The 25,025-nt window shown below is 42.3% G+C and overlaps 2 protein-coding genes across 2 annotated transcripts in view; one reads left to right on the top strand and one right to left on the bottom strand.

Moving 5' to 3' along the window:
• The window catches only part of enpep (glutamyl aminopeptidase), a gene marked incomplete at its 5' end in the record, with an annotated part of 50,089 nt that extends 29,777 nt beyond the window's left edge, over window positions 1–20,312 (top strand). The window contains 4 exons of the mRNA XM_079262784.1: window positions 4,813–4,986; window positions 5,250–5,390; window positions 19,889–19,970; window positions 20,071–20,312. Coding sequence (XP_079118910.1) covers window positions 4,813–4,986; window positions 5,250–5,390; window positions 19,889–19,970; window positions 20,071–20,235 — 562 coding nt within the window. The 3' untranslated portion in view covers window positions 20,236–20,312. The remainder of the gene's footprint in view (window positions 1–4,812; window positions 4,987–5,249; window positions 5,391–19,888; window positions 19,971–20,070) is intronic.
• Window positions 20,313–21,483: 1,171 nt separating this feature from the next.
• rrh (retinal pigment epithelium-derived rhodopsin homolog) overlaps window positions 21,484–25,025 on the bottom strand; it is a gene marked incomplete at its 3' end in the record, with an annotated part of 70,478 nt that continues 66,936 nt past the window's right edge. Inside the window, exons 4-7 of the mRNA XM_079262299.1 lie at window positions 23,326–23,479; window positions 23,091–23,259; window positions 21,672–21,850; window positions 21,484–21,589 (exon numbers count right to left, since the gene is read on the bottom strand). Coding sequence (XP_079118425.1) covers window positions 21,484–21,589; window positions 21,672–21,850; window positions 23,091–23,259; window positions 23,326–23,479 — 608 coding nt within the window. The remainder of the gene's footprint in view (window positions 21,590–21,671; window positions 21,851–23,090; window positions 23,260–23,325; window positions 23,480–25,025) is intronic.

The raw sequence follows: 25,025 nt of genomic DNA, 5'->3' as shown, positions 1-25,025 counted from the left end.
GGTGTGATGGAGCAGGGTGTGATGGAGCAACCTGTGGTGGAGCAGGGTGTGGTGGAGCAGGGTGTGGTGGAGCAGGGTGTGGTGGAGCAGGGTGTGATGGAGCAGGGTGTGGTGGAGCAACCTGTGGTGGAGCAGGGTGTGGTGGAGCAGGGTGTGGTGTAGCAGGGTGTGATGGAGCAACCTGTGATGGAGCAACCTGTGATGGAGCAACCTGTGATGGAGCAACCTGTGGTGGAGCAGGGTGTGATGGAGCAACCTGTGGTAGAGCAGGGTGTGATGGAGCAGGGTGTAATGGAGCAGGGTGTGATGGAGCAGGGTGTGGTGGAGCAGGGTGTGATGGAGCAACAGGTGGAGGTTCCTGCAGACCCCATTGGGTGTCAGGAAGGGGAGATAACCCAGCAGAGGGTGGAACAAACTGGACAGCGGTCACTCGGACGGTAAGTTCCAGATGAAGACAGGAGGGATGAGCAGCTCTCTGCTGTCACTGAAGCAGCCTCTGACTGATGCTGGAGAAAACATGGATTATGATGCTGACTCTGATTGTACATCTGTAACACAATCTTCCAGTGGGGATCTTTCTACTTTGGAGGAAATGAATGATTTCCTGGAGGAAACCTTTGTGAAGTCTGTGCGAGTGTCTGAGTCTTTCCCTGATGGGGAGAAGTTTGGTAAGAGCGTGAGGACGCTGCTGTGGACTTGTTGGATGAAAAGAAACGGTTCCGTCTGAGTAAACATTTGACAAGTTTTGGAAAACAGTTAAAAGTCGGTAAAGACCAAGGTACCAAACAACTGAAACTGCCTAAGTAGAATCATGGTAACTCTCCGGGTGATGTTTCCTCTGTTGCTTTCTACTTCTGTCATGTTTTCCTCTCTCCCCCGTATGCAGAAGGTGAGGATGGGCTCCCTGAACATAAATGGAGGGATGGTCAGAGAAGAGCGGTTGTTTTAGAAACACCCAGAAGGGCTCAGATGTAGATTTTCTGCAGGAAACTCATGGTGATGCAGAGAAGGAGGTGGACTGGGGTTTGTGGAGGAAAGGGCAGTACGTTCTGTCTCATGGAACAAACCTCTCGGCTGGAGTCACTGTTCTTTTCTCTCCAGCTCTTAGTGTCAACATCATCTCCACCACAGAGCTGGTTCCAGGCAGAGTTTCAGTAGTTAGGGCAGAAATTCAGAATATCTCTTTGTGTTTCCTTAACGTATACGCTCCAAACAGGCTGGTCATTTTTAATCAGAACTGTCCTGAAGCAGTGTGATCAGAGTGAGTGTGTAGTGATAGGGGGAGACTGGAACTGTCCATTTCATTCTGGACAGGAAGGGACTAGAACCTCCAGTCATCCACGGCTCCATCCAGGTTGTTATCAGAGCAGAGCCTGGTAGACGCCTGGAGGGTTAAGAACCCACAGAAGAAGCAGTTTACCTGGGTCAGGGTTGTCCGCGGGGTTGGGAGTGCAGCTAGGCTGGATAGGTTTTACCAAACAGACAGTTCCAGAAACAGGTTACTTACCGGTTTTATCTATCCTGTAGGTTTTACTGACCATCCCTTAGTTACCCTGGACCTCCAGGTTTCTCCAGGTGCAGCTCTTACTGGCACTTTAATATCAAGTGGCTGCAGGATAGTTCCTTCTGCCCGAGTTTCCAGGACTTCTGTGGGATTTGGAGGGGGAAGAAGGGAGATTTCCAGTCCCTTAGTGGTGGGAAGTGGGTAAAGCCCAGATCAGGGTCTTCTGTCAACAGTACAGTAGTCACTCTACAGCTAGAATTAAAAAGGTCATCAGTGAGTTAGAAAAAGAAATTCAGGGTCTGGAAGACGGTGTTTTAGCTTCAAACTCGACTGGCAGTGATAACCTTCATCAGAAGAGGAAGGAGCTGGGTTCTTTCCTCCATGAGAGAGTTAAGGGAGCTCTGGTCAGGTACAGGTTCACCACAGTTAGAGACATGGAGGCTCCCACCTCCTCCTTCAACCTGGAGAGATCTATCTCTCAGAGTAAGCAGATGACCAGTCTCCGCCTCTCTGACGGCTCCTCGACCACCGACCCGATGATGATGAGGCAGCATGCCGTGTCCTTCTACAGCGCCCTCTACAGCCAGGAGGACTGTAAGAAGGACCGTATGGAGGAACTGCTGGAGGGGCTTCCTCAGCTGAGCTCTGCAGACAAAACTCTTGAGGTCCCATCTCTCTGGAGGAACTGACTACTGCGGTTGGCCAGATACTTCTGGCCGGGCTCCAGGGTTGGATGGATTACCTGTGGACTTTTATAAATATTTTTGGAGTTTCCTGGTGTGGCGAGTGGAGAGAGGAGGACGAGTCCGACTAGCTAGGGGTGACTCCCTAGATCGGCCATCATGGCCACAAGTTTGATAAAAGCACGGACAGAAATTGTGGGTTTCACAATAAAAACAAAGTCTATTTAATACAACAAATAGTTAAAAATTTAAATTAAAAACACATAAAACCCTGTGAGTCCACAGTCTGGAGATGAGCACAGGGGTGGGCCTGCAGAAGAGAGCAACCTGCCAACTCAAACATGCAAAACAGAAAATCAAAATAATCACAATCAAATATATGAAAACTTAAACAAACCATACAAAACATTGAAGGCAGGTTGCCTCTGAACTGAAAAGTCTACACCGTGCCCAAAAACACCCAGCTATGGGAGGGCAGAAATGGTTAGATGCCAGAAACCACAGCCGCTAGGACTCTTTCTCCAGGGCGAAGCAGGTCCCCTCCAGTGCTTGTTGTGAGCCAGACAGGACAGCAGTGTCTCCAAGGGACCTGGAGCAATGGCACGTTGTGGTGCACACCTCCCAGTATGCCTGGAAGGCAAGTGCAGCCTACTCACAAACAGATTTACGGCCAACAGATGCTGGAAAATTGGATGGCTCAGCTCATCCGGCAGCCACAGCTAGCAAGCTCCCACAAATTTGTCAATGGGTAGAACTGACCATGCTTGCTGCTAAGCTGCAGCAGGATAGAACCAGGAGACAGACTGAAGAGCATACACAACTGCCCATCTAGAAGGCCCCTTGATTGGCCTCAATGGCTTACACCTGGTCAGTGCAGATTGGTGTGGGAAAGAGAAGCCTTCCTCACCACACTGGGAACAGATTTGTGGGAGGTGTTAGAGGAATGTTCACAGAATGGACTTCTTCCTTTTTCCTGCCGCCACGCCGTTCTTTCACTGCTACCTAAGAAAGGTGACTTGACTTTGATTATAAACTGGAGACCTGTTGCTTTGCTGTGCACACAGTATAAACTTTTATCCAAAGTTCTTGCTAACAGAGACCAGTCATATGGAATACCGGACAGATCAATTATGGATAATGTTTTTCTGATAAGGAACTTGTTTGATGCTGGTAAATTGTTTGGCTTGGATGTAGGTCTTATTTCTCCAGATCAGGAGAAGGCCTTTGATTGAGTCGATCATGGTTTTCTTTTTTCTACTTTAAGAGCATTTGGTTTTGGGGATGGTTCTGTCTCTTTACTGACCTTGATGTACAAAGATGCTTTTTGTTTGATCAAAGTGGGTGGGGGGCTGAGCTGTCCAGTCAAGGTTCAGAGAGGTATCAGACAGGGCTGTCCGCTGTCTGGACACCTGTACACTATCTCTATTGAACCACTACTACAGGGGTTACACTCTGTTATCGGGTCTCTTGTTACCGGGTTTATCTCATCGCCCTTCGCTGGTTCTCTACGCTTATGCAGATGACGATGGGATGTGGATTATCTTAAGAGCAGTCTGGACTTATACGCTCAGGCTTCTTCAGCTAAGGTTAACTGGAGCAAGAGATTGTACAGGTTGGATACTGGGCTGACAATCCCACTGCTATTCTGCCTGAATGCCTCAGATGGGGAAACCAGGGGCTAAAGGTTTTGGGTGTTTATTTGGTAGTTTCTCCTGCTATAGAGCAGTGGCAGGAGAACCAGGAACTTCTACTGACTTTTCAGACAACAGAGCTGGGGGAGTTTGAGGGGTTGGGAAAGAGGACCCTCTATCTCATCAGCATGAAGGTTTCAAACCTACGCACTCTGGCGGTTGTCAGGGGGTTGAGGTGGACTGAGTTTTTTTTGGCCCTGGGGCGTCCCTTGTGGTATGCTGGCAGTCTCTGTACAAACACCCCTTTGATAAACGGTCTGGAGACTTTCAGTGGAGGGGCCATTGCCACTAACAGGTACCTGGCACACCTCCATCCAAACACAAGGCCTGGGTGTCCTTTTTGTTCCCAGTCAGAAACGGTTCACCATCTTTTTGTTCAGTGTTCACGGCTGACAGGTTTGTTCAAACTTCTAAACAGTTTGGTTCAGAGGTTTGGGGAACAGTTTTCTCTGTTATTTTTATTTTTGGTCTTCAGTACACAGCGTCCAGACAATCTGTTCACTCACTGTTAAACCTGATCTTTGGTGAGGCTAAGTTGGCCATTTGGAATACCAGAAGGAACAAGATCAAAGGACAAGGGTCAGAAGATGCTCTCCTGGTTTTCACCAGGCTACTTGCAGCTCGGCTCAGGGTGGAATTTTATTTTTATTAAGCTCACAAACAGGTTAAAGGAATTTGTGGATCTTTGGGGTCTGCAAAATGTTCTGTGTTCAGTTACGGAGAATTGTTTGGTTTTCAATTTTTGATCCCCTCCTCCCCCTAACCCTCTTCTCTTTTGTTTGGGTAGGCTGAAATAAAGGACCTTTTAAAACTCAAAACTCTCTCTCCTTCTCTCTCTCTCCCCGTCTCTCTGACTCTCTCCACCTCACCAAGTGGGTTTCTCCACCCTGGTGGATGTGTGATGGCTGCTAACTCTGACCTGTGTGACCTGCAGCAGCGTGGCGGTGAACATCAGGTTGCTGGTCTATCGCTATGGCATGAAGACCTCTGGGACGGTGGGTAAGTGGGAGAAGATGTTGCAGAGATACAAGGAGACCACTCTTGCCCAGGAAAAGGACAAGCTGCTGTATGGGTTGGCATCCGTCAACAACGTGGAGCTTCTCAGCAGGTAACTAGACCTTACAGGTAACTCATTTGTACAGGTAAATAACGCAGGTAGATCTCCAACAAGATGTATTTTCTGCAGTGTTGTTGGGATTTTTTTTATCCCTGCTATTTTATGATTTGATGTGAGTGTAAGTGCCATTAGACGGCACTGTTGTGAAGCAGTGCATACAAATGAAGCTGAATTGGTCTGAAGAAGAGAATTATCCAGTTCTGTTCTGTGATAAAATATGGACCTTTATGATGTTAATTTGTTTGGTGCAACAGGCTTCTGGAGGCGACTAAAGATGAAACTGTGGTGAGGAGTCAGGATTTGTTCACCGTGGTGAGATACGTGTCGTACAACCCGCTGGGTCAGAGCATGGCCTGGGACTGGACCACTCTAAACTGGGACTACCTGGTCAATAGGTAAGTATTGACAGGTGGAATCCATGATGTTGATCTCTGTCAGACACCATGTGTCCAACTGGAAAGTAAAGCAGGTTCTTCTCACATTTCAGTAAAATTTCACGAAATAAATCTAGTTTTGTGGTGTTCATTGTAGCTGTGTTTTATTTATTTAGGGCTTCCTCCAAGCCTATAGACGAGACAAAACTTTAACAAATTGGTTTATGAGATTAACCGTTATAAGTGATGAGGTTTGCGTTTGGATACAGAAGTGTCCAGTAGGCGGGCTTTAACCATTAACAGCACCAACCATAGACTGTATATAAAGATGGGCAGAGCCTCCAAGATGTAATCTGCAGGTTTCTGAAGAACTGACTTGAAGTACAGTGGGCGGTTCCTACCGTCGCCATCTTGGCAGCATCATGCGTGTCGTCTCACCCAGAAAATACAAAAATGGGCAAAGAGGTGGAGCTGAGAGGGGGCCTGTGAGCCTGGTGGTGGATGATTGACATCAAGTGAACTTTGACCTGCCCATAGCTAAGAGCTAACTGAGCTAACCTGCTGCTAACAGGAGCTAACCAGCTCAGAGGTAAGCAGGCTAAAGCTAAGTCAGGCTTTTAGCCAGCTAAAACCCTCTGTTGTTCTAAATTCTGCCTATTTGCAACGGGATATCAGGTACCTGTCCATTAAAAGCACACGCCTCTAATTATGCCAAATTATGTTGGTACCAAGCAACATGACCTTATGTGTCATGTGAGTTTATTGTGATCTCATTTAAATGATCATCCTTTAAAATACCAACCTGAAAAACTGCATAGATGTGTACATTGGTTTGATGGTTGTTTGTTAAAAGTGTCATCACCCATAAATTGCACTTTTTCCAGTTAAAATGTGTGTATTGGCATTGACCTGAAGTGTTAACATCCCCAGAAGCCTCTCTTTTGGAGACAGTAAGTTTCTCAGTCTAGGCGCGTTGTTCACAACACAACTGTCCACAAGGCTGAAGTATCATGCAAATACATGATTTTTTGTTAGCCAATTGCATAACTCACCCCTGTTCTAGGCCTAAACCCACCCCTGTTCTCGACCTAAACCCACCCCTGTTCTAGGCCTAAATACACTTGCTGGGTTGGCCTCAGTCCATGTTATCAACAAGCTGTGAGAAGACGTGGAAACAGCGGCCCCATGTCCACTGCTCGCTTGTCTGTTGCCAAAACCAACACCAAGATATTCTTCCTCTCCCTTCATGAGCGACCAAACTACCAGGAACAGATGAATTACATTATTTTTTGCTAATAATGCACCTGTATCTCTGCCGGCTGCGGCCTGCTTGTGCATTTTGCAAACATTTGGGAGAAAACCAGGTGAAGACAGCATCAACCCTGCTGCGGTTGGAAAGAGGGGTATTTGCAACTTTAAGCAGCTCAACATCAATGCAGTTGGTAAGTTTTGCTACTCGCATAATTATTTTTTGCCGTGACTGAGACGTGACTTAACTTGATAATGCTAATGCTAACCATAATGCTAACGGGACAAGTCTAAAGGTTTAACCTCCTGCTGTGTATAAATGAGTTCTGTGTTTTGTTTTCTTACATCTATCTCATGCTCTGCCACTTAAATGTTTGTAAGACTTTTCTACCACGACATGGCAGTTGTTGTCATTTAATCTAACACAATGACCATCACATAGTTGGATGCTGCCATAATTTCATCAGGGAGGCGATGTATCCGTATTTTTTAGAATAAGTGATTCAATTCAATTTAATTCAACTTTATTTATATAGCGTCAAATCACGGCAATGCCATCTCAAGACGCTTTACAGACAGAGAGGAAAACATAATGAAGGCCAATTCATAACAGCCTATATAAGGAAACCAACAGATTGAGTTGAGTCCAACTCAATCTCCCATCCTGAGCAAGCACACTGGCGACAGTGGGAAGGAAAAAACTCCCTTTTAACAGGAAGGAAACCTCCGGCAGAACCCGGCTCAGGACAGGCAGCCATCTGCCTCTGCTGTGTGGGGGGAAGAGGACAGAAAGACAACAGACAACAGGAACTGCTACTCCCGGCTAGGGAGACCTGCTGAGGCAGGAGACATACATGTTAATGATGCTACACTGTTATTTGAGGGGGGGATAAAAGAAAGAGATAAAGAGAAAGAAGCTCAGTGTATCAGGAAATGTCCCTCAGCAGTCTAAACCTACAGCAGCATAACTAAGGGATGCTAACCATCCCTAGCTATAGGACTTATCAAAAAGATAAGTCTTCAGCCTAGTCTTAAAGGTGGGGAGGGTGTCTGCTTCCCTAACACTAACTGGGAGCTTATTCCATAAGAGAGGGGCCTGATAACCAAAGGCTCTGCCTCCTGCTCGGCTCTTTGAGACTCTAGGAACCACAAGTAAGCCTGCAGTCTGCGAACGAAGTACTCTGCTTGGTATATAAGGAACAATGAGGTCTTTGATATATAGTGGTGCCTGGTTGTGGAGGGCTTTATATGTAAGGAGAAGGATTTTAAATTCTATTCTAGATTCAACAGGCAGCCAATGAAGAGAGGCTAAAACTGGAGAAATATGATCTCTCCTGCTGGTTCTGGTCAGGACTCTGGCTGCAGAATTCTGGATCAGCTGAAGGCTTTTCAGGGCATATTTAGGACAGCCCAGTAATAGAGAGTTACAGTAATCTAGTCTCGAAGTAACAAAAGCATGAACCAGTTTTTCTGCATCACTCTGAGACAGAATGTCCCTAATTTTGGCTATATTACGTAAATGAAAGAAGGCTGTTTTAGTAACCTGCTTAATATGTGGGCCAAAGGACAGGTCAGGGTCAAATATTACTCCAAGGTTTCTCACTGTAGCACTGGAAGCTAAAGTAATACCATCCAGGTTCATTACAAAACCAGAAAATTTAGCTCCGAGTTTTTCAGATCCAACGAGAATTACTTCAGTCTTATCTGAGTTTAAGAGGAGAAAATTTCTAGACATCCAAGTCTTTATGTCTATGAGACAATTTTGTAGCCTATTGGGCTGATTTGTTTCATCTGGTTTAAAGGATAAGTATATCTGAGTATCATCTGCATAACAATGAAAGTTTATTCCATGCTGTCTAATAATTTTGCCTAAAGGGAGCATATATAGCGTGAAGAGTATTGGTCCAAGTACAGAACCTTGAGGAACTCCATGACTTACTGTAGTTTGGGAGGAGGACTTGTCATTTACATGAACAAACTGAAGTCTATCAGATAAATATGATTTAAACCAGCTTAACGCTGTACCTGTAATTCCAATCACCTGTTCTAGTCTTTGTAACAGAATGTTATGATCGACTGTATCAAATGCAGCACTAAGATCAAGCAAGATAAGTACGGACACAAGTCCTTTGTCTGAGGCCATAAGAAGGTCATTAGTAACTTTCACCAATGCCGTCTCAGTGCTATGATGAGCTCTAAATCCTGACTGAAACTCCTCGCATAAATTATTTCTGCTCAGGTGGGCATGTAGCTGAGCTGAAACTATTTTCTCCAGAATTTTGGACATAAACGGGAGGTTAGATATAGGTCTATAATTTGCTATCAAAAACACCAGTGTCTCGTTTTGTTCTGTGTATTTATACCCCTCAGTTTCATTCCTTGGTCGCTGGATCATTTTGTTGCCTTACCTAGTTATCGTTAGTCCCTTGAGTGTTTTTTTTGGGAGTAAACCTTCTGGAATCATCATCCCTGTTTTGTTCATCTCTGCGTTTGGGTCCACACCTTCACCATCTCCACTGCCCACATTTGATGTGTTATGTATGTAAAACGGGAGCTGTGGATAATTAACATATACAGCTACAGTCTCTGTGGAAATGGGGGTCTGACTCATGGTTTAAACTAGCTAAGGCTAAATATCTTTTGATAATGTTTTTCACATGTCCCTGACTAAACTAATAAACTAAACTAAACATGTGGATGGATCTGAAATATATGTTTCCTCACATTCACATCAAGTCAGATATTAATTACTTTTATTTTTAGATCTATTCTATTTATTTTTATCTACATGAAGTGAAGAGACAAAGGTTAGGAGTCATGTTTGTGGGGGGCAAAACATTGTCTGTCTTTTTAATATTCTATGTTGTATATTTTGGTGTACAAAAGCCTGTTTTATTTAGTATTCTTTTTTTAAATAATGCAAAAAACTTTGTGTTGCCTTTGGCATTAAAGTTCTTTTTAAAGTTTGATTTCATCTATTGATATTACAATATTTCGGTGACTCATAAACTGCAGCTATTTACGCCTACAATATATTCATGAGATGATCTGATATTTGCAGATTTTAGTCCAGCACATCTCATGCTATGCACAGCACCAGCGGTCTACAAGTAGATGTTGGCTGATAGACTGACCTGGCAATGCAGGCAACAACTGGAACACAGCTGACATCAGGGACCTTCCAGCCTCACTTCAAAAGTCCAGGTTTGTCGTTGCTTGTTTTGATGTCAGTATCTGGTTCTGTGGAAAAAGGAACCGAGGCAACAGCAGTGAAGATGATGTAGGAGTCTGCACATCTCTTGATACCGTGGTTGCAGATATCCCTGGTCCTAACAGCCATCCCTGAAGAAGCCTCAACTCAGTCTGGAGGAAGATGAAGGCTACAGAACCACAAGACACCACATTTAACCACAATAATCTCAGAAAACTCAGCTACTGTGTTAACAGAATCAATAACAAGGAGTGAAAATATTTATTTCATTACATTAAAAATAAGAATTGTCAAGTTCTTTTCTTTGCCTTGAAATTTGTCCATACATGAAAGGGAGATTGACAGCAACTTGTAGCTTTTAACTGGATTTCACTCAAATGACCAAGCAGTAACCACTTGTTTTCTTTCCATCTTTCTTCCTCTTTTCCATTTATTTAAGTTTTAGAAGGTAGAATACTGGACACTTCTTTGCCTTGTCTGTGAAAAAAAACCTTCAACAAAGAATACCCAATAACTTGCTGTTCACATTCACATGATATCAAATATTATGCAAACACTTTTTTTTTAAACTTACTACAATATGTAAATATCAGTTTAATAGAATAATGCTAGGGCTGCACGGTGGCGCAGTGGTTAGCACTGTGGCCTCACAGCAAGAAGGTCACTGGTTCGAGGATCCACATTCAAAGTGCCAATCTGCTGACCAGCGTTCAGTCATTTCAAGCAGCATCATGATTACTGGAAACTCCTCTAGACCGCTTTCTATCAGGAGGCTTGACTGCTCTTTTGCAATACTGAGTGTCTATGCTGCAGTGTTTGAAAAGGCATCTAGATATAGCTTTGCCAGTTCTATTGAAAGTTTACCCAGAAATTGTTCCTGTTCGTCTGTGTAATTCTTTTTGCATTCTTTCTGTGCTGGACCATGCCTGTTCACCATCTGTGTGGCACTGTTTTTCCCTTTCTCAGCATTGGGGCACAGATAATAATGATCAGGGTTATGTTCATCTTCACAATCCTGTCATCTAAACAAGTAGGTCACTTTGCAACGTGCTTGTGGGTCATGAACCTGAAGACACTTTTCACATGCCTCTAGCCTCCGAACTGTGATCCTGTTGTCTGATAACTTTAAAGCTTTAAACTGCTTGCAGAAGAAGAACTTCTTTCTGTGTTTTCTAACCCACACACTACGCACCCCACTTGATCATTTTCTGCCTTGGCTACCCCAGTTCTGGCATACCTTGTCTTTCCTGCTCTGATCCTCATCCCTCAGTTGCTCAAACTGTTCAAATATATTTTCTTGCTCTATGAGGAAATTCAGCAGGCTGTCAAATCTATTGTATTGTCGCCAATATGTAACATCCTTGTCTTGAAAGGATTGCAGACAACAGGACATTGTTTATAATTATCTTTTACTGAGCTATTTTTAAGCACACAGGCAACAACATGCTACTCTTCTTTTACAGTCATTGAGCTCTGAACAACCATGGCTCTTACTCTATATTGTTCACTAGTGGGCACTAGCAATACAACACTAGAACTACTATAGTTGGCCAACTGCATTCAGTCCATCAGCTGCATAGATAAGCCACTTATTCTTAAGTGACTCCGGAAGCCTAATTTCCATTGATTTTGTTACCAATGGATTTTTAATGGTTCCAGTATCCCCCAGGTCACTTAAATCTTGAAGGGCCTTCTCATCAGCTTGAATGTGTTCCACAATCCTCCCTGACTGATGATTCCTCACTGCTGGCAGTTTTTGTAATTCTTCCACTATTTCTGTAGCGATGGAGGTTCAGTTTCCATAGCAATTTTGCTGTATTGTGTGCAGTAAGTCGAAGATCTTTGATGATTCTTACATCCAGACTGTCTAGCAGTTGATATTTCCTTACCTCTTTTGAGCCTGTTGGCTCTCCTTGTTCCTGCAATACCTCACAATCCTTCCTCCATCTGTGGAAATACCGTTTAACACCAGTAAACTTGGGTAAGAATGTTGCCTTTATCCTGATGCCTGGTGCTGAATAATCAAAAGGAGCTCCTGGTGACATTGACCCTTTAGACATTTACACTTTTTCTTGGATAAAGAAGGCTTTTCTGGAAACCAAAGCAGGAAGAGCAAGATCCAGCTCTTCAATGCAACTGTGTGTATCTTTCTGCTTAGTCTTAGGGATCCATCACTTCCACTGGCTTTGTGCCTCCTTTGCCATCGTCACCAATTTTTGTAGATGATCGAGCATGAACTCATTTGCTTCCAAATTCCCACTGGACTTTACCTCACTGGCATATTAGCACTTTCTTTCTCCTACGTGCAGCACAGTTGAGAGGTCGGCCTCTCCAAAGTTTATCTAGAGGGTCTCCTGAATAAAGTCACACTCAATTGCTGTCTTGCTCAGATCAGCTTTCTTTTGCTCAATCAACCCAGCTCCATCTGCATCCAGCTCCACCTCCTGGTCTGCTGAGAGTACAGCTTCTAATTAATGTGAATGCCCCATGGACATTCACATTATTGAGTTCCTGTTCTTTATATCTTATTAATAATGTGAATGCCCATAGAATGCCCCATCGTTCCTGTGATTGGATGAAACAGAGACCAGCTCAGTGCTTGGTCCATTTTCTGCACCAGTACACAGGTACACATACAAGGCACTGGTTCAAATGAAGCATTTAACATATAAGTCCATTGTTATTTGTCGGCTGTTGCTTCTGCGATGACACGCACTTCTGCAGGCTGCTCAATGTGAACAGTTGATCTCAGAGGCACACTTCAAGGAGCAAAGGAATTTATTTGCAAATGTTACAGTTAAATATGAAGGATTTGTTCCAACAATGCTCCCTGCAACATTTCAACACTTTGATAAATCTTACACACATTAAACAAAGTTTTTCACATTGAACAAAGTCTGTCACATCTTTATTGGAGTTTAGTGTAACCTTGCACATGTTTGTGCAATCCCGCTAATTACACCCTGCTGGAATTCATAAAAAAAAAAAAAAAAAAAAAAAAAAAGAAATTCCCATCCCAATTGGAAAAATTTCAACGCTTTTTTCCTATAAGCAACTAAGAGTGCTAGTTGTGTATTGGGTTAAGTCAGTATGCTTCAATACAGTTCATGGATTCAAATCCTTGTGAGGGCCAGTTAGAAAAAATGTCAGTTGAGCATTTTTTTTTTCAATTTCTTATACTTATGCAATTTCATTTCAATCATTCAACATAGTTCAATGAATGGGCATTCATATTTGTTATTATTTCAATAATAGCTGGTTCTAGTTATTATTATTATTATTATTATTATTATTATTATTATTATTATTATACATTATTTTTGCCGTGCTACTACTCCTGCACCATTCAAGTCACTTCAATCATTCTGATCTTAAACTGTGCAGATCCTTCAGGACATGTGTGCTACATTTTTTTTATTTGAAGTTTTTTTTCTTTGTAGTTTTTTTTTTTTTAGATATTTAGCATTTTGTAAAGATAAATTCAACCTTGTGATTGGATGAAAGTCCTTCAAACCCAATTCAGATTGGACTTTGAAAAAATTCAGCCCGGTGATTGGTCGGCTTTTGCATAATGAGCTGAATTCAGCTTCAACGGGGGTTCAGAGCTCTGCACCGGTTTGCAGTGTTTGGTTCATCTCTGTCCCGATCTCCATTGTCTTTTCTTGCAAAATCTTTGAAACGCTACTCTTCGGACACCATTTGTCTCTCTTCAACCATTCAAGTATCAAACTCTTCAGCCCATTCAGGAGATATGTTCTACGAATTTTGGTCTTTGTAACATTTAAACTTTTTAAGTTATTCAAGTTTTTGTCAATGTATTGAAATCCGTTGCTGTGACTGGACGAAACGGAATTCAGCTCAGCGATTGGTCCATTTTGTGCACCGGTATACAAGTACGTAATGGTATACAAGGCACGGGTTCAAATCCAGCATTAAAGGTTGGGCACCATGATGTTATGCTAGTTTTTGCACACAAACTATTGTATATTGTTTCATCAAAGCGCTTAAATTTAACTACAAACTGTGTAGTTAGTGTTGATTGTTCACATAAATAGAATAGTGTGCAATGTTTGTCTTGGGAAGTTGCACGACTTATACAAAGTGTGAATTCAAGTTAAAAAAAAAAAAACTGTGGGGAAATGATCATTAAATTTTTATTGTTAAAATGCGTCAAACAGAACGAAGTTGTCTTTCCTGCAAGATGTTTGAAATATTACTCCTCCTACACCTTCAGTTTCACTTTAGCCATTCAAGCATCAAACTCTTCAGCCAATTCAGGAGATTTGTGCTATGACTTTTGGTCTTTGTGACATTTGAACTTTTCCAAGTTATTCAAGTTTCTGTCAATTTTTAAGATCTGTTCCTGTTATTGGACAAAACAATAAATGCAGTTCAGCGATTGGTCCATTTTCTGCACCGATACACAGGTACACATTGGTATACATGGGATAGGTTTAAATCCACTTTTGAACATTGTACATCATGATGGTATGCTAGTAGTTGCACACAGAATATTGTATACCTTTCCATCAGAGTGTTCAGCTGCAAGGTGTGCAGTTAATATATGGACTACTTGCACAAAAAGTCAATGTCTGTGCAATATCTGAAGACAGATTAATACAGTTGTGGAAGGAGGTGATAAGTTGTACTGTGTGGTAATATTTGGTGTAATGTTACTGTTTGGATTTAAATCTAAAACATTCAGTGCGAAGGCCCATTCTCATAACCACTAGGCCACCATTTTGCCAAGATATACATGTGTGGAAAAAGGTAAAACATTTCTATTGAATAGAGGATGTTTAAGGTACTGGCAGAATGATTGAAGAGTTTTGCTATTGGCATAAAAATGAGTAGCTGATACTAACTGATACTAGCTGATACTAGCTATGCTGATCACACAAAAAAGCCAATCACAAAAAAAGGGAAAGGTTGAACTAAACTGCTGTTGCTCAACTGAAAAACACCATGGACTGAAAAGCATGGAGTTTCTTTTCATTTCTGGTCTTAGAGTGCCATCTAGTGGCCATGTATAGGAGCACTTTTCTTTTTTAGGTGCTATGAATGGGTACTATCAAGAGGTACTGAGCTGACTTGATATTTTTTCAAAGAAAATGGGAATCAGGACCACCATGTACCGGACAGTGAGAACTGGTGAAGACCTTTGAACAAGCTAAAGTTTGACTTGACAAACTATAAATTTAAAGTCACAGTAAAATTTGTGTTTTTTGGTTGTTGAAATCATTGTAAATCACTTAAATCTGCTTATGTGGTTTTTCAAATGACTTGTATTCTCAAATTATAACATCCTCATTTTTTCACATCAATAATGACATTGCAGTTTGCATTGTACTACTCAAGCCTCCTCTTATACCATAACTTGTAGTCTGTGCAGCACACAGCTGAAGGTAACTGAACAACAGCACCAATCAAAGGCCTCTGCATAAGCCTTATAATATTCAAACACTGACCATTGAGAAGCTTTGTGTTAGATGCTGGATGAGAACCTGGGCCTTGTACACCACTATACACTTGTGTTGCGGTGCACCCTGATAAAGCAGTCCGCAGCTCATTATGCAAAAAAATAAACCAATTGCTGAGTTGAATTTCTGTTTTTTTCAATCACAAGACAGAATTGAAAAATTTAAAAAACCTAAAGAACTGAAAAAGTTTAAATGAGGAAAAGCTAAACATATCTCCTGAATGAGGTTAATAGTTTAATATTTGAATGGATAAAGTTCCAAAATGACTAAATAGAAGAACTGGGTTGACCTTATGTCACAAGGTTACGCCCACTTTTAAAAGAAATTATTGCAAAAACTCTGAGCAAAAACTAACTATGCTAATTTATATAGCAACAAACAGACCCTGCTGGTTGAAGAACACCGCTGGGAGCAATCATCTAACTTGACACATTGTGAATGAAAACAGATTCAATAAAAGTAAAATTCCACCTTGAATTTATGTAAAACTTGTTGGATTTTAAGAAGCACAAGCTGGATTTATATTGAGAAACCTCTCTATGTGTACAGAACTGTTTTAAAACTCTGCCAAACCAGTAATAAAATGGAAGTTGTCAATATTTGTATGGCTGCCATGTACCGGCCAGTGGAAACGGGTGCAGAGCTCTGAACCCTGTTCAAGCTATTTCCAGCTCATTATGCAAAAGCTGACCAATAGCTGAGATACATTTTTTCAGTGTCCAATCTGCATTTGGTTTGAAGGGCTTTCAGTCAATCCCAAGCCTGAATTTATTTTTACAAAATGATAAATATCTCAAAATCAACGTTTGCTATGATAAAAGTCATAGCTTCATTCTCATGAATGTAGAGAAGAGTTTAATATTTGATAGGCTGAAGTGGCACAACCCCGATGAATTGCATTTACACTGATTAAGTTGTTCCTAAAATACTTAAAATAAAACACTTATCTTTCCTGCAAAATGTTTGAAACTCTACTCCTCCCACACCTTTTGCCTCACTTCAATCATTCAAATGTCAAACTGTTCAGCTCATTAAGGAGATATGTGCTATGATTTTTGGTCTTTGAAACATGTAAAACTTTTCAAGTGATCAGGTTTTTGTCAAATTTGCAAATCATTTCCTGTGATTGGACAAATCAGAAAATGCAGCTCAGCAATTGGTCCATTTTGAGCACCGGTACACAAGAACGCATTGGTGTACAAGGGATGGGGATATGCCAGATGGTGCACATACAGTACTGCATACTGTTCCATCAAAGTGCTTAGATTTCACTGCAAGCTTTGCAGTTAAAGTGTGGATTGTCTGCACATGTAACATAACAATATGCAATGCTTGAAGGGTTGTACAACTAAAACAATGCATTGATTCAAGTTTAAACAAAGTCTGGGCAATTATAGTTACTTTTTTTTTTTTTTTTTTTTTTTTAGGTGCTTTAAATGGAACGAAGTTGTTTTTCCTGCAAAATGTTTGAAATGCTATGCCTTTAGTATCACTTTAGCCATTCAAGCATCAAACTCTTCAATTCAGGATATTTGTGCTATGACTTTTGGTCTTTGTGACATTTGAACTTTTCCAAGTTATTCAAGTTTTTGTTAATTTTTAAGATCTGTTCCTGTAATTGGACAAAACAAAATGCAGCTCAGCGATTGGTCCATTTTCTACACCGGTACAGAGGTACACATTGGTGTACATGGGATGGGCTCAAATCCAGTCTTGAACATTGTACACTGTAATGGTATGTCAGTTTTGCACATAGACTGCTGTGGACTGATCTGATGAAAGAGCTTTGGCTTTGGCTGAAAACTGTTCAATTAAAGTGTGGGCTGTCTGCACAAATAAGATATCCTGTCCAATGTCTGTCCTTAAAAGTTGTCCAATTAATACGAAAGGTTAGTTCAATATAAAAAATAAACTGCAGAAATGACAGTTAAATATTAGTTTTGTTGTTAAAGTGCTTCAAATGAAACAATATTGCTCATGTTGAACAATGTCTTTAGCTGATTACACAAGCACTTCTAAATGGTTTTCTGCAGTGATTTTCTGCAATGATTGATGTAGTTTAACTACTGACTTTAGAATTTTAGTTGTATTTACAAATTATTTAAAATAATCTTTTGCGTCTTGACAGCAGTTCAACCTTTCATATCTTTTTGCAATTCTGCTGATTACAAAGGCCACCAGACGCTCACTTCTTTGGAAGAGATCCCCAACTACCCAGGGATGTCTTTGGGGGCAAGGATTTTGAGTGAAGTGGGGTGGAGGACATGGACAAGTGGGTGTTGAGTCATCACCAACGTTTCCAGACAGCAGTAAATGCAGTTTGAACAGCAGCACGGGATGCTCCCAAAAGGAGGAAAAGATGACATGATCGTCGTGCTAAGGATGCCCTCATTGAGCCCGGGGATCGAGTGCTGTTGAGAAATCACAGATCATGGGGTCCCAACAAAGTTCGAGATCTCACGGGACCTAATCTTTACATTGTTGTTGCACAGAACCACACAGACACGCCTGTCTTGAAGACATGTGTTTTTCAAGTGCCAGCCCAGCAAAACTCCCTTCCTACTCTTAGAGACACATCGCAGCACTCTGATTCAGACTCCTGTACACTAGTGCATGTTCCTCATTGTAGCCCACACCTTTCCCAGCATCATCTCACCCACACTAGTAGCAGAACACCAGATGATATGGCGGAGAGCCAGAGTCATGAGCATGCTCTGGAGGGTGGAGGTTAAGTGACTGGGGGGTATAGTTCATAAGGGGTAGAACAATCAGAAGAAACAGATGAGTCCAGTACAGAGAGCATAATGCAGATGCCTATATATATATATATATATATATATATGTATATATATATATATATATATATATATATATATATATATATATATATATATATGATATGATGTGGTCTACTTGCTGTAAATGTTATTTGGCTGGACAGTTATTTTCTTGTTTGTTTCATCCTAACTTATTGTTCTTTGAGTCATATGTGGTACCTTCTAAATGGTAAAGGTCTCAGATGTGGCAGTGATTGGAAAGGGGGAATGTGGATAAACACTGAAAAGTGTTTGAGACAAAGAGGGAGGGGCCAAGTAGAAAAAGCAGAGAGTGAGCTGGAGTTTTTGAAGGAAGGGCAGAAAGAGAAAGCAGAGAGGATGTCTCTTCCTTTTTGGTCGACATTCGTAGAATTTATAAAACTTTGATATGACAGCGTGGTGGTCCTGAAGAGTGTTGGCTCAGCCGTTTGGCAGCAAAAGGAGGAAGACCACCATCCAGAAGACTGATTCCCTGGTCTTGTTGGTTGTAGTCGGTCCTCATTGTTGGCTGCACGGTGAAGGAGTACACCACGCTCCTTGTCCGTGGCGGTTGGCACCGCATCTTTTAAGAGCCTGAGTTAAATCATCGGCCCGGAGTGTGGCAGCGTGTTTCTCCTGGACAGGATTAAGCTATTGCAACTGAAGAGTCACAGATCAGTCAGGGACGCTTTGAGAAAGGCTCTTTTCTTGTCATTCTTTCCCACTTTCCCCCATGTGGACCTCTTCAGAGACTGAATAGTTATCAATTCCCTGCCACATGAGACCTTCATTTTGTTGACACACTTTGAACTAAAGGAACTGCCTTCCTTCAGGAACTGTTGGATGGTTAATTTCTGGGACAAATTGCATTGCTGATTGTGATTTTGTTTTGCAGTGCTATCCCAAGATCTCTGCTAAAAATCAAATGCAGAGTGGTTGCGACTTTGGGGAAATCTGTAACTATTATTAATGAATGTGAAGTACTGTAATGTGTTCGCCTCCTGTAAAGTTTGTGACACTAAGTTTCTTAGAAAGTGTCAGGACATGTCCTGTTAGTTGGGGGTCATACTGTAGTATAGGCCATTGGTTTCTTTTCTTTTATTTTGTTGGCTGCTCCTTTGTTATCCTGGAAGTGAAAGATAGTCCTCAGTGGAAGTTTTGATTTGTTAGATGGAACATTCACACTTATTCATATTTTCCGCTCAGCCACCTAGTTTGCCTTGTAGTCTTCACAAGCTGTTCAACATTAACAATAAATTTGGTGACTTGATCATCTGTCTGTCCACTCCTTGAGAATAGCTACAGTTCGGCCTCTTACATATGGTTCAGGTCTTACTTGAAAGGGTAGAACCATGTGTGTGAGTATTGCCAGCTTTGAATCTGTAAGTGCACTGGAGTCCTATGGGGTTCCACAAGGCTCAGTTTTAGGGCTCCACCTATTTTTGTTATATCTGCTACCATTAGGGTCCGTCCTGCGATAACATGGCATCTCTTTCCACCTACATGCTGATGACAGCCAGGTATATCTTCCCTTCACACCGCTGCCATCATGCCCCCATGACAAATGTATCTCTACCTGGCAACACCTGTATCCACCTGGACTCACAGCAGTCTGACCAGCACTTATCTATCATGTTCCAACTGTTTGATTTCTTACTTGTGTTGTTCTCACTTGTAGATGTAAGTCTCTTTGGAGAAAAGTGTCTGCTACACGGCACTAGAATAGAATAGAATAGAATAGAATAAGTGTGTTCCTGATGATCATTTACTTTTTGTTTTTAACAGATACACCATTAACGACAGGAACCTTGGACGTTTGCCGAATCAGATCAGCACCACCTACAACACAGAACTCCACCTTTGGAAAGTCAGTAACCCTTCTGCGGTTGAGGCTTGTAGCATCTTTACTGCTTTTACATGGATGAACGGTCGGGTTCCAGTAACATCATCCTGTGTTGTTTCACTAGATGGAGAATTTCTTCAAACTGACTCCAGAAGCTGGAGCAGGGGAGATGCCGAGGCGGCAGGCCCTGGAGACAGTGAGAAACAATATCCAATGGATTAGTAGGAACCAGAATGAGATCCAGACCTGGCTGGAGAACAACGTCCCTGAGGACAATCCAAAACTCTAAAGGGTGTCAGATGATGTGGAACTGCAGAGCTGGATCTGAGATGGAGGAGAGCCGGGGCTAAACTGATCCGCAGGGGACCCAGACAATCTTTTAGATAAAAACATCGTAAACTTTTTGATCTAACTGTTTTAAAACAATATGTGACTTAAGTTGTGAATAAAATGAATTATTTTGTTTGTCTGAAATCAAATCTGCAAATATTCACTAAACATAATGAGATTGGCTTAAATTTAAGGTTAAATAAAAATGTAGTTTGTGTGGAGGCGTGGTCTATCACTTATTGCTTTGGGTACAGTGCAGTATGACACATGTACACTGTTTGGTGAAATGAACCGGAATGAAAACACTTTTATTTAAGCAATGTTGTCGTTCATTTGGGCTAAATCTAAAATTAGATTTTAAAATATATCTTCTTTACAGTATAAAATATCAGTCTCTCTGATAGAGGAATTCTGCTCCACTCTTTCTATAATTTTTGCGGCCAGGTCTAAAGCTTCTTAAGATCCTACTGCAGATCCTGGACCCCACTGAGACTCTGTCTTCCTCCAGGTGGTCTGGTTTCTCCAGCCAGGATAAGGTCCGGACTCTTACTGGACCACACTGAGAACTGTAAAGTCTAACATGTTGATCTATTTGGGGTTCTGGACCTGCTGGGACATCCATCCTAGTCAATGTCAACTCTCTGGACTGTGGGATACCGGAGTCCAGGTAGTTTGGAAAGAGCTGTATTCAGGTAAACACAGATTGTTCTTTCAGATCATTCAGATGTCTTTCCTCCATGGCATGTGGCAACTCAGTTCTGGCTGCTTAGGACTTGTAGTTTGAGTCTCCATTTACTGAAACACAGACAGATCCAACAGTTTTTGTTTTTAGTTTGGACTTATTTATGAGCTGATGTGCTGGTTTAATGAAGTCCACATGGAGGCTTCAGAGTTGATAATCGACTGGAAAGATTTGTTTATGTATGTTGCGACACCTTCAGAACACCATTGTTCAGCAGGAAAGTGGAACGGTGGCCTGGATCAGCTCCTCTTGGGTTTAGTCTGAATAAATAAAGCGATCAAACTCAGTGATGGATGTTTTAATCTGGTTCTGCGTACACTGAACACACATTCCCAGGATATACGAGTACAAACAGAGTGAGATGGTTTATTGTGGTGGACGGAGTAGATGGAGATTACACAGTAAACATCACACTGCATTACGTGGCATCCTCAAAAACAGTGGGAGAATCAATGCTGCCTTGTGTCACTGGGTCAGGGGCTGCTGTGAGATCGTCATGGCAACCTGGGTATTGATGGTGATCCGCTGTCTGGTCTGACAGCGAATCATTCCTATGATGGCTCGCCTGAATCTGCAAGAGAAAACGGTGAGGTCCCTGAATACATCATGGCTATTCAAATGTTAGCTAACAACTGAAGAACAGTAACACTCACTTTTTGTTGGCGATTACATAGATGCAGGGGTTGTAGAAGGTCGAGGACTTGGCGAAGAGGGGAGCAATGATGGCCATGGAGGCCGGGATGGTTTTAGGGTCACCAAATGAGGCCCACAAACACACCATGGAGTATGGAGACCAGGCAATGAGGAACATAACGATCATTATGATGGACATCTGAAGGCAGCAAACCAGAGTTAGAGTACATACAAACCCCTCCTGACTCAATGGCTTGGTGGGTCTGCCAGGTAAAGCTGGGTACATACACAAGGATTATCAGGCTTTTTTCGTGTCAATTTTCCTATTGACACGAAATGAGTTAAAGAAACTGACCAAGGATGGCAACCACCAGATCATGTGAAGTCTTGTAAGATTACTCAATAAAATGATCCTGTGGCTTTATAGAATCGTTGGGCATTAGGAGCTGTGCAGTAACTGTATTTTTTTTACATGCTCTCAGAACTGCTGCTCAGCCTACAACTTCATTCAGCACTATCCCAGAATTCATTGCACTCCTGATAGAACAGAATGAGCAGCAGAGCGCCGGTGTAGGTACCACACCAGACTGTTTATTTTCATTATTTTTATGTATAAACACACATATTTGTCCCCGCAGAGAAGCTGGGAGGACAGCGGCATCGTGTCCAATAACCACAAATAAATTTAATTCCATGCGTCTAATAAGGATTATTTTCCACTGAAGTTAACGTCAGCTTGACAGGATGATCTGTCAGCCAGAGGAGAGCTCGTCTAAACCGCCTCATGTTGCTCATTTACACACAAAGGAAAAGGAAAAGAAATCTATTTAAATTACTGCCACCATTTTCTGTCATTTTAAACATATTTTCATGTTTTTTGTGAAGAATGGGATCAGTAATTAGATAAACTTAGATAAACTAGAACTGGAGCTCTATGGGTAATTCTCGTCCACTAGACAGGCCATCTCATTTCATCGACGGTAAGCTCACTTTGGAGTCGCAGACTATGTTGAACACTTCATGAATTGGGACACACAGTTAGAATTTAGTATGCACATCCTGTTCTGCTGAATCATCTTTCAGAATAAAAGTTCTGTCTAAAGCAGTTGATTGAAACATCACAAAAACACAACTCTTGTATTTCTTCTCCCATCCAGGTGATGTGTTTTCTGGGTGTAACTATGTTTCGTCTTCTTGGTTTTTGCTAGATCACATTTGCTCACGCAACATTTCTGGCTTGGAGGTCTAGATTCTAGATTGCCTGTGTGCTGTGCTGAGATTATTTGAGCATTGCACATATAATACGATCAAAACTGATCAATTTCTGAATTTTTATCTCCATGTCTGGGTTCTCCAACAGATTAAAAAAACAAACATATGTGTCCCAAGCTTCAGATGGTGAACATCTGTATGTTCAAAAAGCAAAGCTGGGTCTTCACCTTGGTGACATCCATCTGGTCTGACCAGTCCACATTGATGGCATCCAGACTGTTGCTGGCCTTGTATCTGCGGACGGTGAGGGACACGTTGTAGTAGCAGTAGAACATGACAGACAGTGGAATCAGGAAGTTGACAGCGATCACCGCCATGGTGTAGGAGATAAACGATCTGAGGAAGAGGAACTGTTAGACCAGACCACCAGCACAGAGACGTCTGTGACGGCTGGAGACTCACGCGTCATTCTGCCTCCAGTTGATGGTGCACGTGGCCCCGGTTGGATCGGGGGCATAACCAGCCCAGCCCACCATGGGCATGGAGGACCAGAAGATAGCATTAAACCAGGCGGACAAAATGAGGAGGTTGTAAGAACGGACCGTCATCTTCTGACCTGGAAAGATAAGAACAAAGACTGAAGACTGCTTTTCCTGGTAATGCACCAAGTTCTCCTGGCACCACTCCAAGCTTTCCTGGGGTTGCACCAGGTCAATCTGGTCCTACAAAATGTTCTTCTAGTCTTAAACCAGGTTTAGTAGAAATGCACCAGCTTCTTTTGGTTCTATCAAGTTCACATGGTTCTAAACCAGGCTCTCCTGGTCCTAACCACGGTTTTCATTGTCCTAAACCAGGTTCTCCTTGTCCTACACCAAGTTTTCATTGTCCTACACCAGGTTCTCCTTGTCCTACACCAAGTTTTCATTGTCCTACACCAGGTTCTCCTTGTCCTACACCAAGTTTTCATTGTCCTACACCAGGTTCTCCTTGTCCTACACCAAGTTTTCATTGTCCTACACCAGGCTCTTTTGGTCCTACAACAGGTTCTCCTGTTCCTCCCCAGGCTCCCATGGTCCTACACTGTGTTTGCATGGTCCTACGCTGGGTTTTCCTGTTCCTACACCAGGCTCTCATGGTCTTACACCGGGTTCTCCTGGTCCTACATCCAGCTCTCCAAGTTCTACACTGTGTATACATGGTCCTACACCAGGTACTCCTGGTACTACACCAACTCTCATGGTTTTACACTGTTTTCTTGGTCCTACACCAGGTTCTCCTGTGCCTGCACAAGGTTTTCATGGACCTTCACCAGGTTGTCCTGTTCCTACACCAGATTCTCAATGTATTATTCCATTTTTTCCTGGATCATCCACAGATTTCTAATTTTCCTACACCATTTTCTCCCCACCTTGAGCCGCCACCTTATTGTGGTGGAGGGGTCTGTGTGTTCTGAAGATCCTAGCAGCTATGTTGTCGGGAGCTTTATGCCCCTGGTAGGGTCACCCATGGCAAACAGGTGTCTAGGGGAGGGACCAGAATAAGTGTGGTTTAGCGACCCCCATGATGATGACTACCATTGGCAGAAATGTACCCTTGCCCAGATGCAGATCACCGGGGTCCCCCTCTGGTGCCAGGCCTGGGGGTGGGGCAAGAGAGTGAGTGTCTGGTGCATACTCCATGCTTTGATGCATCAGGTTCTTCTGGTCTTAAACTGGATTTTGCTAGTCCAAAAACTGGTTCTTCTGGACATAGGCCAAGTTTCATGGTTTTACAGGGAGTTTTGATATTCTTACACCAGTTACTTGTGGTCCTATATGATCACTCATGGTCTCATACCTGGTTCTCCTAGTACGATACCAGATCCTTCTGGTATTACTCTAGGTCCTCCAGATCCCACACTAGCTTTTATTGGTCCTACTCTTGATTTTGTGGTACCACGCCAGGTGTTCCTAGTCTAGCCTTTTTTGGTCCTACACCAGGTTCTTCTGGTCTTGCACCAAGTTTTATGGTCCTACACCAGCTTGTCATGGTCTTAGACCAGAATCTAATGGTTCTACACCAAGTTATGTTAGTCATATGCCTGGCTTTCCTGCATTGCAATGGTCCTACACTGGATCCCTGTTGTCCTACCCCAGGTTCTCCCAGTCTTACACCAGGTTTTT

The sequence above is a fragment of the Telmatherina bonti genome, assembly GCF_933228915.1.
Source record: "Telmatherina bonti genome assembly, chromosome: 22".
NCBI lineage: Eukaryota > Metazoa > Chordata > Actinopteri > Atheriniformes > Telmatherinidae > Telmatherina > Telmatherina bonti.
This window is presented reverse-complemented; position numbering and strand designations above follow the sequence as displayed.